Source organism: Strix uralensis, chromosome 19, assembly GCF_047716275.1.
Source record: "Strix uralensis isolate ZFMK-TIS-50842 chromosome 19, bStrUra1, whole genome shotgun sequence".
NCBI lineage: Eukaryota > Metazoa > Chordata > Aves > Strigiformes > Strigidae > Strix > Strix uralensis.
This window is the reverse complement of record NC_133990.1, coordinates 9,875,000-9,891,038: the sequence shown is the minus strand read 5'-3', so window position 1 is coordinate 9,891,038 and position 16,039 is coordinate 9,875,000. Positions and strand designations below refer to the sequence as shown.

At 61.9% G+C, this 16,039-nt stretch overlaps 1 protein-coding gene across 1 annotated transcript; it reads right to left on the bottom strand.

The window, feature by feature from the left end:
* Positions 1-460: 460 nt before the first annotated feature.
* GRIN2C (glutamate ionotropic receptor NMDA type subunit 2C) lies at positions 461-15,750 on the bottom strand. The gene is made up of 13 exons (XM_074889308.1): positions 15,418-15,750; positions 10,863-11,286; positions 8,556-9,151; positions 7,889-8,003; positions 7,095-7,306; positions 6,800-6,968; positions 6,253-6,406; positions 4,828-4,953; positions 4,512-4,741; positions 4,145-4,305; positions 3,407-3,594; positions 2,613-2,845; positions 461-2,211 (listed from the first exon to the last, which is right to left on the bottom strand). Exons 2-13 carry the CDS (start codon positions 11,268-11,270, stop codon positions 796-798), a joined length of 4,008 nt encoding a protein of 1,335 aa, XP_074745409.1. The 5' UTR covers positions 11,271-11,286; positions 15,418-15,750; the 3' UTR covers positions 461-795.
* Between the last annotated feature and the right edge of the window lie 289 nt (positions 15,751-16,039).

The following is a 16,039-nucleotide window of genomic DNA, read 5'->3' as shown; positions in this document are numbered from 1 at the left end:
AACCCAGCTCATCTATCGCACCTGATTTATGGCTCCATCAGCCCTGAGAAGGTGGGAGGAATTTTTTTCCCTTTCTCACTCCCCCGCGGCACACCTTCCCGGGGCTGCCGTGCCACAGCTCCCTGCTGGTTTGCAGCCATGGGAGCATCCCTCACTGCCCCGAGCTCACCGCCATCCCTGTTCAGCACCCCAAAATCCAAGCGGGGTGCAGTAACTCTGGCTTCAGTGCTCGGCTCCAGCCTCAGCACAGGCTGATGGCTCCTAAGTAATTATCCCTCAGCGCAGTTTAATGAGTTCCCATTTTCCTTTGCTTGGCTGCCGCCGAGCCTGTGCTGGGGTTCAGCAGTAAAGGGCTGTGAGCAGGTAGGGGGTGCACGGGAGCACAAGCAGCCCCCTGACAGCAGGTAAAGCCAAGGGCAGCCCCGGGCTCATCACCGGAGGATGGAAGAAGGGTCCCCAGTCAGTTGAAAATGTCTCTTTAATGACCTGGACATGGTGTTTTGAGTCCCTTGAATGAAACCAAAACGTGATGGCAACATGGCAGCAATGAGTTTGGCGTCCCCGATGCCAGCCCTGCCTGCGGGGAGAGCCCAATCCAGCACCCACCAGCCCCCACCAGGCTCCTCCGACCCCCCCCTGAGCACACGGGACCTGCCGAGGCGCTTGGAGCATCCCGCTGCCGGTGGTGCAGGACCCCGGGAGGCTGGAGCCCGGCCAGGAGCTGCTGGCCAGCCCATGGGGACACCTGGGCCAAGGGCAGGCAGAGGGGTGCAGACACCCCCCCCGTCCCCCCCGTCACACCTCCGACTCCAGGCTGGAGACCCGCCGCCAAGACCCGCCGGCGCAGGGACTCGTCACCTCGTGGGCCACCGGAGGGTCCTTCCTCTCCATCCCCACCACCCGCATCAAGGCCGGCTCCCCGCGCCTCCCACAGTCTCTGCAGCCAATATGCCAGCGCCCAGCCCCCCTGCCACAGCCCACCGGCACCCCAGGGTGCTCCCGAGGTGGCAGGGACCCCTGTGACAGGTGCCCCAGGTGGAGGGGTAGGTTGGTGTAGGAGTTCATGCAGGCGTACGGCGTGCACGCTGGCACGGTGGCGGTGGCACGGAGGTGTTGCCGGCAAGCCTCGCGGTAGGATGGCAGCCTGGCCATGGGCGAGCGTGGTGCCAGCCGGCCAGTGGGCTGGGGGCAGCGGGGACCGCAGCTGTAGCCAGCCTCAGCTTCGGGGAAGAGGTCGGGCACATCGGTGCGGGCAGGCGGGTGGGGAGCACCACAGCGCTGCAGCGCCGCAGGACGCCGCTTCTCACCCCGCTCCCCGAGAGCCTTGGCCGAGCTCGCCCGCCAGCTCGGCTTCTCCCGCTCCATCACCGCAGCCTCGGGCCAGGCTGGCTCGCCCCTGGCTCTGCAAGTCCTGGTGGCTTTGGGGAAGGCTCCGCGAGAGCAGGATGGAGGCAGAAAGGGGCTGCCCGCCTCCCGCCTCTTCTCCGCCGCCGAGAGCAGCCGGGGCAGCGTCCCCGAGCCCCTGTGTCCCCCGTCCCCCTGGAGCAGGGGGGTGTTTTGCAGCCGGTCCCCCCGCCCCGCCGGCCGCTTGTGCTCCCTGTAGATGTCCGGCGGCGGGAGGTCCCTGGGGGATGTGGGGGGCGGAAGGGGAGGCCCAACATGATTCCCTACCAGCACCTGCTCCCCAAAATCCCTCCCCAGGGAGGTCTTCACCAGGAGGTGGGGGAAACCTGGGAGGGCTTCATCCCCCACACAACCACCCCGAAACTTCAGGGGGTGGAGGAGGCGGGGGACATGCTCGTTCGCCCCTCTCCACTTTTCCTCCCCAGGCAGCCGGGAGTCCACGGGGATGGGCTGGGGCAGCGGCAGCCCCAGAGGAGCACCCTTGGGAGCGTAGGCTCTCCCCAGCTTCTCAGGGGGGGCCAGGCCAGAGGAGGGGGCCCGGTGGGCACCGGTGCTGTTCTGTACCACGAGCTGGGGTGTCCTCAGGGAGAAGGTGGTCTGGAGGCGCTCGCTGTGGCTGCTCCAGTCCTCGATGGTGCGGGTGGCCTGTTCCAGCGAGCCGCCCACACTGGCCGTTGTCACCATCTCCTTGGCCGCCTGCAGCATCTTCAGCACGTTGGCCTGGGCCGAGCTGGCAGTGACATCGGGTGTGGGTGCCCGCCCGGGGCTCGCCAGGGTCTGCACCCCACTGAAGCAGCTGTAGATGCCCTGCGAAGAGAAATGGGGGGGTCCCGCACCATCAGCAGGATCACTGGGGTCCTGCACCCATGAACTTGCCCTGCCGAGCTGAGATGATGCTGCTGAGGCTGGGATGACTTGACGGCACCGATGTCCCCTCCCCAGCATCCCCAGCACTGCCAGCGTGGGTGACACCATCCTCCATCACCTCTTTCCCCAGAGGTGCTAATATAGATGCAGGGGCATTCCCAGGGCTGAGCCCATTCTCCAAAACCTGGGTTTTCTCCCCAACCGTGTGTTCACATCAGTATGAACATCTCCAGTCCTTCCCGTGCAGATCAAAGGGACAATGCTCACCAGGCTGTGCCCATCCCCCTGACACTCTGGGAGGACATTTGGGCCCCTCAAGAGTCCCTGGCAGCATCACTCACCCTGCTGATGGCCAGGAGGAAGTCAAGCTTGTGGGACTTGGGGACAGAGTGACGCAGCTTCCAGTAGACGAGGTGCTCCCAGGCGAAGACCAGCAGGCTCAGCCCCATGGCCACCAGCAGCATGTAGAAAACCCCAGCCATGTTGTCAATGTCCAGTTTGCTGCTCATCACCTCGTTCTTCTCATTCTGGCAGATCCCTGACAGCCAAACTGTCTCCAGCTTCTGGGTCTCACCTGAGGCCAAACATGCACAGTGGTGGGGCGGGGTAAAAATGCCCCCCGTGGGCATCACCTCCCCGAGAACAGCCCCTGCCCATCCCCACCCCACCATGGCTGGAGGAGAAAGCCACCCCAAAGCTTCTGGAGCTTTTACCACCTAGTCCTTGCCGCTGCCCTTGGCCTGAGCATCCCACCAGTCCCTTGTCCTTCTCCAGGGCCCTCTCCTGTCTCTGTCCCCCACCCACATGCCAGCCAGCCGTGCTCACTGTCCCCCTCCCAGGCTTCTCCTCCCGACCCTCATATTTTGTGCATGGCCACCTCCAGGATTTTACAGCCTGTAGGAAGAGGAGGAACTGCAGAAGGAATGACCCCCCAGTGCCCAGCTGGAGAGATGCTGCTGGATTTAATGTCCCCTGAAAGGAGCTGGTGGAGAAGCTTCTCAGTGACATCCTGCAAGGGGCCATGGAGGCTGCACCGGGTCTGGGGACCAAAGCCCTGGTCCCTGAGTTAATTTGCAGGGCAGGGGTGGGGTGAGGATGGGGACAGGGCTAACAAGAAGCTCGTACGAGCACCCACCATCTCCCAGGAACTGGAGCAGGGCCAGGTCGATGGCCCGCTTCCAACGCGAGTCCTTCTGCAGGGCGATGCCGTAGCCTGTGGTGGCAAACACCTTCCCGCTGCCAATGGTCACCAGCTTGCAGCCCTCATCCTTGCCTGCCATGTAGTTGAGCACCGCTGCATCGTAGATGAAGGCATCCAGCTTCCTGCCCCACCAACGGGAGGGAGGGTGAGGGCAAGGCTGGTAGCCCTTTTTGAGGGGGCTGTACCTCTTTTGGAGGAGCTCTACCCCTTTTGGATAGCTATAGCCCATCTGGAGGGGGTTGTGTCCTCTTTGGCAGTCTCTGCCTCGTCTTGGAGAGCTATAACCCCACTTGGCGGGGAAGTACTCAACCTGGGGAGACTCTATCCCATTTGGGGGAGCCATACCCCATTTAGGGGGGAGTGCATCCCTTTTGGGGGGAGCTGTATGAAGCTGTACCCCATCTGCAGGAGGTGGTACCCTGTTTGAGAGGGCCCATACCACATGCAGGGAACCTGGTCAGAGTCACACCCCATCTGGGAGAGCTGTACCCAGCCTGGGGAGCCCATATCTCATTTGAGGGGGGGATGTACCCCAGTTGGGGAAGCCCTACCCCATCTGGGAGGCACTGTACCCCATCCCAGGGAGCTGTAGTTCATTTGAGGGTCCTGTATTCCATTTGGAGGAGCTGTACCCCAGCTCTGGGAGCTGTACCCCATTTGGGGGAGCCGTACCCCATTTTGAGGCTGGTGAGGGCGTCCTCCACGGAGCGCTGGTTGTACTTCACCATGTGAGTGTGCATGTCAGGGTAGTTGCTGCGGATGTTCCTCTCGGTGCTGCCATTGGGGACGGTGCCGAAGCGGAAGGGGGGGTACTGCTCCTGTGGCTTCTGAAACTGCAATGGGGAGCCCCAGGGAGTGGCATCACGTGGCGTCCATGTCCCCTGACATGTCCTCTGACATGTCCCCCCTCCCCACAGCCAGCCCTCCATCCACCCACCCATGCCCAGCCAGCTGGCAGTGATGTGCAGCTCTCCCAAGTTCTCCCCACCCAAAAAACCTTATTATTTTTTAGGAAGCCCAATGCAATCGTCAGCCCCACCTTCCTGTCGCTCAGCCCCGACACGGTGTCGATGTACTGCTCCTGGATCATGAAGGCGGCTAGGTTGGCGGTGTAGCTGGCGAGGAAGATGACGGCGAAGAAGGCCCAGATGAGCACCATGATCTTGCTGGTGGTGCCCTTGGGGTTCTCAATGGGCACCGAGTTGTTAAAGACCAGAGCCCACAGCAGCCACACCGACTTGCCGATGGTGAAGGAGGGACCTCCCGGCCCTGCAGGGACAGGGGACAGAGGGGACAGCTGTTAGCCGGCTGGGGACGTGTCCCCCCCCGCCCAGCTCCCGCCTCCCCCAACTCACTCTTGCCACTGGTGAGGTTCTGGTTGTAGCCAACGGGGCTGAAATACTCAAACACGAAGACAGTGACAGCCACCACGGTGAGGCACATCACAAACATCATGACCCACACGGCTGGGCTGTAAGGCTCTGCAAGGCAAGTGGGACTCTATCAGCCCCCCCCGGATACCCCATGTCCCCCTGGGGACTCCCAAGAGACCTCCCCTATGGGACAGAACTCATCCTCGTGAATAGTGCCCCTCCTCAGAGAGGAGACGGGGGCTGGCAGCACCGCGGCTGAGCAGATCCACGGGGAATCAGGAGGGAAGGAGGCTGCTGTGAGACAGGGGGATGCAGCCACGCTTCCCTGCCTAAACAAAATCAGGCTTTTATCAACGGGGAGATGCTAATGAGATGCTGCCCATCTCCAGGGTCATCGGCAGGAGAGTTTCCCATGGGATCACGCGTTGTCCCCTGTGATGGCTCTGGCCATGGGACCATGCCTGCACCGGCTGTGGGACCCCTCAGCCCCCCTCAGCCCCTGGGAGAGCCCCCCAGGAGCTGGGAGTGGGCAGCGAGCCCTTGCCTGCCTGGAATGAGCTGGGATGGGGAGGTGGGAGCGGTGGGGATGCATCTGAGCCCTCAATGTGCGGCTGCCGAGGTCCATTTGTCAGCGCGTCCTTCGCTGTCAGGGAGGAGAGGCCTCCCCTGATGGGGATGCGGCTCATTAGCGCATGAGGTGGGAGGCACAGGGACCACGGACCAGGCTGGTGAAGGTGACCCCTGCTTTGGGGGGGTGGGCAGAGGGGGCCCCATGGTATGGAGGGGACAGGAGGGGGAAGATGTGCCCAGGCTGGCTGTGTCCCACACCGCATGGCACCCCTGGCCCCCGCGCCCACCCGCATCCTCCCCGCATGGGAGCCTGGCTCCAGCCGAGCCGGGACGCTGTCTTTGTGCCCTTGCCGAGAGCCTCAAGCCCTGCCTGAGCGCTCAGGCTGAATTTCCTGACGACCTTGGCCAGTCTCCTCCCCTTCCTAGGCTACAGCTATGCTTTTTTAAAACTCATTAAATAAAACTTTTAGCACTGGCGGTTTCCTACACCTGGCTTAACCACGGGCTCTGGTGGTGGTGGCAGAGAAGGGGTCCCCAGAGCAGAGCTCAGAGTTGGCAAATCCCCACCTTGCCTCCCCCCGCATCCCCGTTCTCCCTCCTCCACACAAGTAATGAAGAGGAGGAAACACCCGATCCCAGCCTCTGTCTCTGTAATAAAAGGATTATTCAGGCGAGGGGAGGAGGAAGCCCCAAAGCCAGCAGCACAATCTCCTTCCCTTATGACTTAGGCTTTTTTTTTCTGGAAAGTTATTAAAACTGAACAATATTTCTAATTTGCATTTGTCACCAGCATGGGATGAACTGACAGACAGACGGATGGAGAGACACACAGCTCACCCAGGAAGGCAGACGGGGAGACAGTGCCGTTGCTCCTGGCCACCATGACGCTGATGCCCGTCTCCACGAAGGGCACGGAGAAGTCCACAATCTCAGAGCGCTCCTCGTTGATGGTGAGGGAGCCGATGGCCATGTCCGCGCGCTTGTAGTACACCTGGGGAAGGGGCAGATGGTCTCGGGATGGGCAGATGGACAGGCAGAGGGACCCAGGCCACCTTCCCCAGGCATTTCCTCATCTCCAGCATTTCCTCATCTCCAGCATTTCCAACCCTAACAGTTGTCTTTTTTTTTAAATAAATATTAGCTTCTTAAATGACCAGTGACACAAACACAACCAGCTGTGGGGCTGTAAATGTTCAGCTGACTCCCTCCCCTTTCTCCACAAAGCCTTGCCCATAAGCTCATGCCAAGCTGTCCCCTGCCCAGAGTCCCACCACAGACATCCTGACCCCATCTCCATCAGGAAAGTCCCAGCTCAGGGCATGGCCCGAGCGAGTAGTGCCCCGGGGAGGGCCGAAGGTGGGGTCCGAGCCATGCCCACCCCTACCTCACCAATCATGCCGTTCCAGACCCCACGGACAATCTTGCCGTGTTTGCCGTTGGTCACGAGGTAGAGGTCATAGGAGAACTTCACCACCTTGGCCAGCTTCTTCAGGATGTCAATGCAGAAGCCCTTGCAGCACAGCTTGGTGTAGGGATCTGCGAGGCCATCACCACTGAAACCACACCGGGAAAAATGGGTTGGAGCAACCAAAGATGCTCTGAGCACCCTGGTGCCTCCTGGACACCACGTGTCCGGGGAGAGGTGGCCAAAATTGCCGAGCTCCATCCTCACTGCTCACCTCTGGGAGGAGTTGGTTTGCTTGCGACAGGGCACGGTGTTGCGCACGCAGACCCCGGTGCTGGGGTCCGTGTTCTCCACGATGACAAAGGGTCTCTCCTCCAGTGTGGCCACCGTCAGGTGGCGGTTATCGGCCACAGGCTGCAGGAAGGAGCCGTAGCGGGGCCACACCGGGTACTTCATGTGGATGATGCCTTTCTCCCACTTGCCCACCTGCCCCCAAGGGAGAATGCACTGTCACCCCAGTGAGGGGCTCTGGGGGTCACATGGGGTCCTGTGTCCACCCTCCTCACACCTTGGGGCTTGATTCTCCAGGAGCATTGTTACGCTGAAGCTCAGCCATGGCGAGAGCCATCTCAGCATCCCTTTCCCCATGAACCCACCGCCCACAGGGCAAGGTGTTTTCTCCTGGGCTCCAAACACCAGGCTTGGGTAATCACAAACCTCTCCAAACTTCACCCAAAATACTTTTAAACTAGAAAAAAAAACCCCTCTGTGCCGTTGTTTCAGGTCTAGATGTTTGGCTGCTGTTCTCCAGAGGTGGGCAGCTGCATTTTTGCCTCTTTTGGAAATTTTCAGCCAAACTGCAGGGAAAAACCCCCAGTTCTTGGCAAGATCTTTGGTGCCTGGCATTGCTGCAAAGCCCCACCATGCCACCATGGGTACTTTTGGTACCAGCCATGGGTTTTGCATGGGACAACCTGCCTTAGGGTGGAACCCCAGTCAAGCCCCAGGCTCACCCTTCCCAGCCACCCCCTCTCGGTGTGCCCATCCCAGGGGGTCCGCGGCTCCTACCATCTCCCAGAGCCGGTGCTGGTTGAGCGAGATCACCACCATGGTGGGCCTAACCAGGTAGCCACCTTCATTGAAGGAGAAGTCCCTGTGCTCCCATGTCACATTGAGGAGGTGCCTGGTGGGACACAGCACCCGTAAGCCCCGGGCTGTACAGCCCAGCCTTGTACAGCTCTGCTCCCCCTCCTCCTCCTCCCCCTGCTCCTTGTCCTCCTCGTCCTCCTCCTTCCCCTCCAGCTCCAGCTGTCTGTCACGGGTCCCATGGAGAGACGTGGGGCTTAGAGCTGGGAACCAGGTTTAGCACCTCCAAAAGGGCTGGAGAAAGCGCTGCCAGCAAGGAGGCACCTAGGATGGACCACTGCAGGGTTGAGGATGCGCAGACAGCTACAGCAGCCCCGAGGTACCATGTCTGCGCTGCAAAGCAGAGCTGTGAACCCCCTCTGAGACCCCCGTGGGTCCTGGGTCACAGAGAAGCATGGGAAAAGGCAAGGGCTGCTCTGGGGGGATGTTCCAGGAGAAACCCAGCCAAGAGGCATGGATCACCAGCTGCAGCTCACAGCGAGCATCATCCCCTTTGCCTGCCAGCTCCATCCTCCTCCTCCCCTGACCCTTCGCTGTTTCCCCATCCCCCCCCATTTCACACCCATCCCACTGGGTCCCTAAGTCTCACCGGTAGAAGCTGGTGTTGGCTGTGGTGGCTCCAGTGGGGGCCTGGCAGTCCCGTCCCACCTCCGGGAGGTAGCCGTGGGCCCGGAAGAAGCTGGCCGCCCCCATGGCAATGATGGCCACCCCATCCCGCACCTTCTGCCGCAGGCTCAACTTCCAGCTCTCCGTCACCACGCTGATGAGGCCGACGGGGAAGGAGGCAGGTGGCACCTCCATGTTGCCCACTGCCAGGCTGGGCACGATCCAGACGTAGCCCGGCCCCACGAGGCCAGCTTGCTCCGCCATGGTGAAGAGGTACTCAGCCTCCTCTCGTGAACAGTAGACGATGAGGACCTGTGCATCGATCTGCCGCAAAAGCCGCTGCATCCTGGAGCTGCTTTGCTCCTGGCTCATCTCAAAGGTGAGCACCTCCTGCAGCTCCCAGCCAAAGTAGCTGGCGTCAGTGAAGGAGCGGATGACGTCCAGGAAGATGTTGTAGCCCGGGTAGAGGCTGGTGATGACGGCAAAGGAGCCCCAGTCGTATTCCTCCAGCACCTTGAAGAGCACCTGGATTTGCTGCTCGATGGAGACACCCAACTGCAGAAAAGCTGAGCCGGGCTCCTGCAGGAGGAGAAGGGGTCAGGGACTGCTCCAGCACCATGGTCCGGGGCTGTTGTACCCCTGCAAACCACCTTGAATTTGCCATCATGAAGGGTTCAAGGGAGCCATGAACTGGTGTGGTCCATGGGCTGAAGACACCCAAAAAGGGACTGATCCACCGGTGGTCTCCAAGGAACCTCATCCCATGCAAAAGGTCAAGCCCTGCAGCCTCTCCTCCGTTTCTCAGCTTGTTGATCAAAAATTCATCCACCCTCCGAAGGAGACGAACAATTTCTCCTTAAACCAGGAGAGGAAGGGGGCAAGGGCTCTGCTAGGAGCATAAATACCATCCCAGCTCCGACTCGCTACCTGCTGCCGGAGCCCGTACGGCTCCTTCCCTCCCGCCCCACCTCCCTGGCCATCTGGCCTCTCATTAGCAAACCTTAATTGATCTGATTCTGTCTTAAATGATTCAGTGACTGGCATTTGCAGAAGGTCGCGTGCAGGCAGCAGGGTTTTTCCACCCAGGGCCCCTCCACCTCCAGAGAAGCAGTTTTTCCAATGAGGCTAGTGGTCTGGCCTGAGGGGTGAACCCCAGGGAGTCCCAGACAGGGAGCAGGAGCTGCCGGGGACCTTGGACCCATGGGAGGCAGAGGAGGAGGTTGAGCCTTCAGACAGGTCCCTCCACTGCCCCTGAAATACCCAACCCCGGGAGAAAGTTGCAGAAAAACACCCAAACTACAGCAAAGCCATTGCTATTTTTTGGTTGCTTGGGGCTCCACCTGACCCCTCTGCACCCACCTCAGCCCCTTGCACCCACTTGAGCCCACTGCATCCACTGCCACCCACCCACTGTGAGCAGCAGCTCAGGGTGGTCTGGGAGCACTGGTCAGTGCAGGCAGGCCTGCTGAGGTGCCATCCAGGGAGTTTAGACCCCAAAACCGCTGGGCAAGCAGAGCATGAAAGCAGTGCCCCAAGGTGCAGCAGGGTTTCCCTCCCAGGGCTGCTGCTGTGGGAAGGTGCCAGCACCAGGACACCCCCGGTGCCCAGGCTGGGCAGGGTGAGACGAGCAGCCAGGAGGAGATAATCCAAATCTCCTCCCTGGGAGCCTTGCCGCAGCTCATCGTCGCCCACCCAGCACCCTCCAGCCTGGCTCCAGCTGTCCCAGCCACCAGTGCTTCCCGACAGGCAGGTGACAGTGACAGCGACAGTGACAGTGACAGTGTGATGCCAGCAAGGAGCAGAGAGGCCAAAAATCCTGTTTTGGCCTGTGGTGCACCTGAGATCGCTGCCACAGCTGAGCGAGGCTTCTCTACGCTGCCTGCTCGGCCATTTCAGGGCTGGATCTGGCCCTGGCAGGGCGGGGAGGGAGGAAGATGGGGACGTGCCAATCCTGCTGCTGCTGCCCTGCCAGCCCCGACACCACGACCCCGGCACCCCATGGTGGGCACAGCCTGGAGGGGACGGGAAGCAGGACACCAGGGAAGGTCCCTCCACAGGGCACTGAAGTCCTCTTCCATGTCCCATCAACAGGGACCCTCCTTGAAGTCCCCTCCATGTCCCACTGCCCTGGTCAGCCACGCTGCTGCAGCCACTGCGGATTCCTGCCCATGAGCCCCCACGCGGCAGCTCAGCAGCTCCTCTGCCCTCCAGCATTTCATATCCCATGTCTACTCCTCTCTAGTAATCTCTCATTTCTCCCACCCTCCCTGGAAATAAGTGAGTGCCTCACCTTTGGGGTCAGGACCACGGCAGACCCCCCGCTGATGCTGATGACAGGGACCTGGGTCTGGGAGGAGATGAAGTCAAGGATCTGAGCCACGGCCTCCGTGCCAACGTTGTCCTCGAAGACGATACCGTGGATCTTGTGGCTGGCGAGGATGTTGCAGATCTGGGTGAGGAGGGTGCTGGGGTTGGTGTTGTTGACGATGACGGTGATGGGGTGGATCTCCAGGGGCATGTCCAGGAAGCTCTGGGGACTCAGGCGGGAGCGGATGTGCAGGGGGTAGGATGTGCCCCCAAACACCACAGCCACGTTGACCACTGGCTCCTCGGGGCCCGGCAGCAGCAGGTCCGTGAAGGCAGCCGAGCAGCCCAGCACCATCGACAGTAGCAGAGCGTGCACCGGCGCTCTGCCCATGTCCACCACCGCGTCCCTGCCAGGATGGGACACAGCCCCTCGTATCCAGCTGCCTGCCAAGACCCCCGGCCCTGCTCGCCCCAGCCCTCCCCACCACCCTGGGCAGCACCAGAGTGGCTTGACCCCGGGGAGAGAGGGGGACCCTTGTCCTTTGGAGGCTGGACATGGTGGAGGGATGACCACAGGGTCATACCCACCACCCACCATACACCCCAGTGCCATGTCCCTTGTCCCCAGTACCATCAACCACTAACATTTGCTAGCCAGTTCCCCCTTCCCACCACCACCCCATCCCCATCCCACCACCACATTCTCTCCCAGTCCCATTGCCCTCCCACCCCTACCCCTTCTCCAAAAGCCACCACTGCTACAATGCTCCTTGTCGCCCCTTTGGCCAGGGACACGGACAGCAGCGAGAGGTGACAGGAGGATCTGGCATCTCCCTGGTGCCTCTCTCCACAGCTGACAGCCACCTTCAATACTTAAAGGCTTTGCCCTTGATGGAGGGTTCAGCTCTGCAACCCCCATGTTGAGATTTTGCAAACCACATGGTCACCGGAGCAGCGGGTCCCCTGCCTGTCCCCGGCCCATCACCCTGCCCCAGCCCCCTCACTGCCGCTTCCCATATCCCAGCCAAAGTGCCCTCCTGGGCCCTATTCTCCAAGTTTCCCCCCTGGACACCACCCTTCAGCTTTCCCCCTTCTCACCTTTACCCGTGGTGCATGTTCCCCGCTGGCACTGCCCACCTGGCTGGGCCACCCACCGCACTGCGTCTCTGCCAGCTGCACCCCAAAGCCAGGCTCTGGGCAGGGTGTTTGGGCACATCCCCTGTGCCAGGTCCCCAATTCCCCACTGACTGCGCATGCCCAGCCCACAGTGACAGTCCCCGAGTGAGGGCACACGTCCCTGCTCATGGTGATGAACCCCCGTGCTGGCGCTCACGCCCTCCTTAGAGCCCACCAGCAAAACCAACCTGTGGCAAGACCTGTGGCCAGGGGCATCTGAGACCCTCTGAGCCCCGTTGTCCCCAGGGCCATTGCCCCAGTGCCACGCTGGGCAGCGGGGAGGGGGACAGGCAGCCCTCCACGGTGGCACCAACCACACACCAGCGTCGCTCCATGCAGCAAAATGCCAGCTGGTGCTTGGAAATGTCACTTGCAATTAAAAGCTGCTGTTGCTTAACATGTCCTCGGCACAGCCAAAGGAGCCCCTCAGTGAGTCCTGGATGGTTTTGGGGTCTGGGCTGCTCGGGGGACCCTCAAGCCAGCACCCCTCCATGCCGCAGTGATGGACAGCCCCTCAGCACACTGCGAAAGAACTGCCAGCGTGTTGGACTGAAAACACAGGAAATAAACCCAACGACTGCCTGAGCACCCTGCAAGAGCTGTATGGTGTGGATTTGAGCACCAGGGTTGTCCCCTCTGGAGAGACAGGGGACATGAGCTCCATGTACCCCTCCTGCACCCCGTGGGTACCGGGAGAGCTTGGGCAACTGGCCGGGCACCGATGCTCACCGGGCAGCATCTCTCTTGGCCAGATTGGTTTTGGCATGGGATCATCCACTTCTAGCACCCACCAGCACCCAGAGGCGTCCACCCTGCCCGGCTGCATCTCCCCCACTGCCCCACATTGCAGCCGGCCGAGCCGCAGGAGCCACGACGCCACACCGATGGCCACAGCCAGGGCCCCTTGGCCGGAGAGGGCGGCAGGTGAGTCATGCCATGCTGGCAGCATCCCACACTCCGGCACGGCCAGCCCAGCGGCGGGGCGGCCCGCGCCGCCCTCTCCTCACTGCGAATTCCCGAGTATTTTTAGTCCCGTGATAAATAATTCATCGGGAATCCAGCATCAGCTACCCGAGCAGAGAGGAAGGGGAGCAACACGCCACCCAAAACAAACAGAGCCACTCTCCCAGCAGCTCTGCCCGTCTGAGCCCTCCTCAAGGACGTTTAAATATACTCTGGGCCCTCATGGTGACTGATCAGATTTGCTCGTGCCAGCCCTGACGCCTCACCCATCCCAGGCCCTTAGCCTCCTCTTCCTCAGCCCAGCTCTTCCCCATGCTCGGGAGCCTCTTCTAGCACCCAGTAATCCAAGCACAGGCCAGCAAACCCCTCCCGTGATGACAAGAACTGCCGCCGAAGGGGTTTCTCTGCTCCCAGCTTCAACTGGAAGCACGTTTGAGCAAACTGGTTTCCCACTGGACTGAGCCGCAGGTGGGAAGCATCCCCATCCCTCACAGCCGGGGTGCGATGGCAGTGGCAGAGGGGAGGTGGGCACGGGCACACCACAGCGTTCAGCCATTGCCGAGACAACCAGGGGGATGGATTTCCAGCCTTCCCAGGAATCCGGTGCCACCGGCCGCAGCCAAGCTGCTCTCCACAGCCCTTGGCGGCTGCGGAGGAGGATGGAGGGGTTTAGGGCCAGCGAGCCCGGGGCTGGCAGGGGCTCCATGCGCAGGTTGGAGCCAGGGCTGCTCCAAAATGGCCGGATTCAGGATGCAAAGAGCAGTCAGCTCCTCCAGCCCAGCCGACTGTGCGCTTCAAGCCTGTTTTCTCCAGGAGCGAGCTAGAAGGGTGCAGGAAAATGTGGGGTTTTTTGGGGGGATGAGGGTGGGGAAAGCAAATTGCAGGAATGTGAAGGCAGAAGAGGAACCGAGCTTGTCCCTGCGCTACCACCAGAGCAAGGGCTGCTCTTGGGCTCAGCACAACACGGCAAAGCCCCCATGGACTTCAAAAAACCCCACATTTTTCAACCTTTTGTAGCAAGCACTGCGGAATTTCTCCTTTGGGAAAAGGCTTTCCCAAAAGGGAGGTTTTTCCAGCCAGGCAAAGGGCAGGTGGCCAGCCTGGAGCAGGAGGAAGGTGGCCCCAGCCGGGAGCCTGGGCAGGGTGATGCCACCTCCCAGCAGCCTCCCCAGGGACCAAAGGATGTCCCCAGACCTGCTCAGTGGCTTTCGCACTTGGTTTTTGTTGCTTTGGGGTGGTTTTGAGCAGGTTAACCCCTTTGCTGGGCACAGCTTCACCTGATACACCAAACACTCACAGAAACCTCCTGCCAAAGGTATCAAGCAAGCCCTTACCTCCCACCGCCCCCTGAAATGTCATTTTAATGCAACAGGGAAAGTTTGCTCCTAATTTTCAAGCTCCTTTTTGCCCTCCCTCCACCCCTCCCTTCCCTGCTCCGAGAGGGAGAGAGCTCATGCAGATATTTTGACCTCAGGAAAGGGAGAAATAAAATCCCCAAATGCAAAATATCACTCAAGAAAGACAAACCTTATCCCCCAAAAAAAAGCTTCCGAGCCCAAACCCACAGGGAAGGCACAGCCTGTGCCAGGGAAGGGGGAACCGCTGCCGATGGATGGGAAGGACAGAGCGAACCCGAACCTGGCGGGAGCCGTGCAGGGAGGATGGGGGACACCAGGGAGGGCACGGGGTTGTGCCAGGGCTTGTCATTGCCCGGATAAGGGACACCCCTGTGGAGCAATGAGACCTCGACGGAGCCCCCCAAAAGGAGGGAGAGCAGAAAAACCTCCCCCCATGCAGTGGGGGATGACTCGGGAGGGAGAAGCGCTGACAGCCCCCGGCAAGCACCGTCTCCTTTCAACCTTCATCTGCCACCACCCAGCAGCACCCTCCTCTTCCTCAGCACCCTCCTCTTCCTCACCCGCGCCTCCGACAGCAACAGTTGCGGGCCGGGGGCTGCGGGCCAGGGCGATGGCCCCGCACACGCACACACCGAAACACAGCTTAAAACGGTCGAATATGGATTAACCAAAAATAAACGCCAAGTGTCCTGCCTGCCGCTGGGTTACGCAAGGTGGCGGGGGGGGGGGGGGACGACACAGGGCTGGTGGCACCCAGGGAGGTCTGCTCTCTTTTTCCTGCCTCCCACCCCCCCCCCAAAAAAAACCCCTAGCACAGCACCCAGCAGGAAGGTTCCTTCCCATCCCCTGCCCGGGACGGGGAGCGGGAGCTCTCGGGGATGGGGATGCGGGGGGATGCTGAGGCAGAGGGAAATGGCCAGGGCAACCCCCCCTCCCCCAATAAAACCCCCCACCCCATCCCTAAAAGTTACTGGCGGCGGTGCCGGGGCGGCGACAGAGCCCGTCGGGGCCCCGGTTGCCCGCAGCCCGCCCGGTACTTACGGGACCGCCGCTGCTCGGTGCCTACATGCCCCGCGGCTCCGGCGGGGCTGCGCGTCCCACCGGGGGCTCGGCTCTCCCCAGCCCTCTCCTCCTCCGGGGCAGCCCCCGGGGGCAGGATCGGCCCCCGCCGCGGCTGGCGGGGGGGTCCAGCGGCCGCCGTCGGTCCCGGCTCGTCCTTGGAGGCGGCGGCGGCGGCTCTGCAGCGGCGGCTGGAGGCAGGGACGGGAGCGGAGGAAGGAGGGAGCGGAGCGGGTGTGCACGGGGGGGGGCCCGGTGGCAGCAGGTGTCTCGGTGGCCGCCGGGCCCCGGCAGCCATCTCCGCCCCCCCCCCCCGCCCCGCACCGGGACCGGAGGGGCTGCCCGGGCGGGACGGCCGGGAGGAGCCGGCGGCGGCGGGGAGGGCTGCGGGGCTGGAGGCGCGGGGGGAGGCACGGGGGCGGTGGAAGGACAGGACGTGTGTCCTCCCGCCTCGCCGCAACTTCGCGGCTGGCCGCCAGCCCCGGGAGGGGAGGGGAGGGGAGGGGAAGGGAGGCGGGGGGGGGAGGTGGTGACGGGCAGCCCTCCCCTGCCCGCCTCCCCTTGCACCCGGGGCCGACCCCAGCGCTGCGGAGGGCAGGGGGCA

Excerpts from the sequence above, each read along its gene's own strand:
- GRIN2C (XM_074889308.1), bottom strand. The coding sequence starts at position 11,270 with ATGGGCAGAGCGCCGGTGCACGCTCTGCTACTGTCGATGGTGCTGGGC. Across the intron at positions 6,407-6,799 it reads GGAACGGCATGATTGGTGAG|GTGTACTACAAGCGCGCGGA; the intron begins GTAGGGGTGGGC and ends CCCCTTCCCCAG. Across the intron at positions 2,846-3,406 it reads GCTCCAGTTCCTGGGAGATG|GTGAGACCCAGAAGCTGGAG; the intron begins GTGGGTGCTCGT and ends GTTTGGCCTCAG.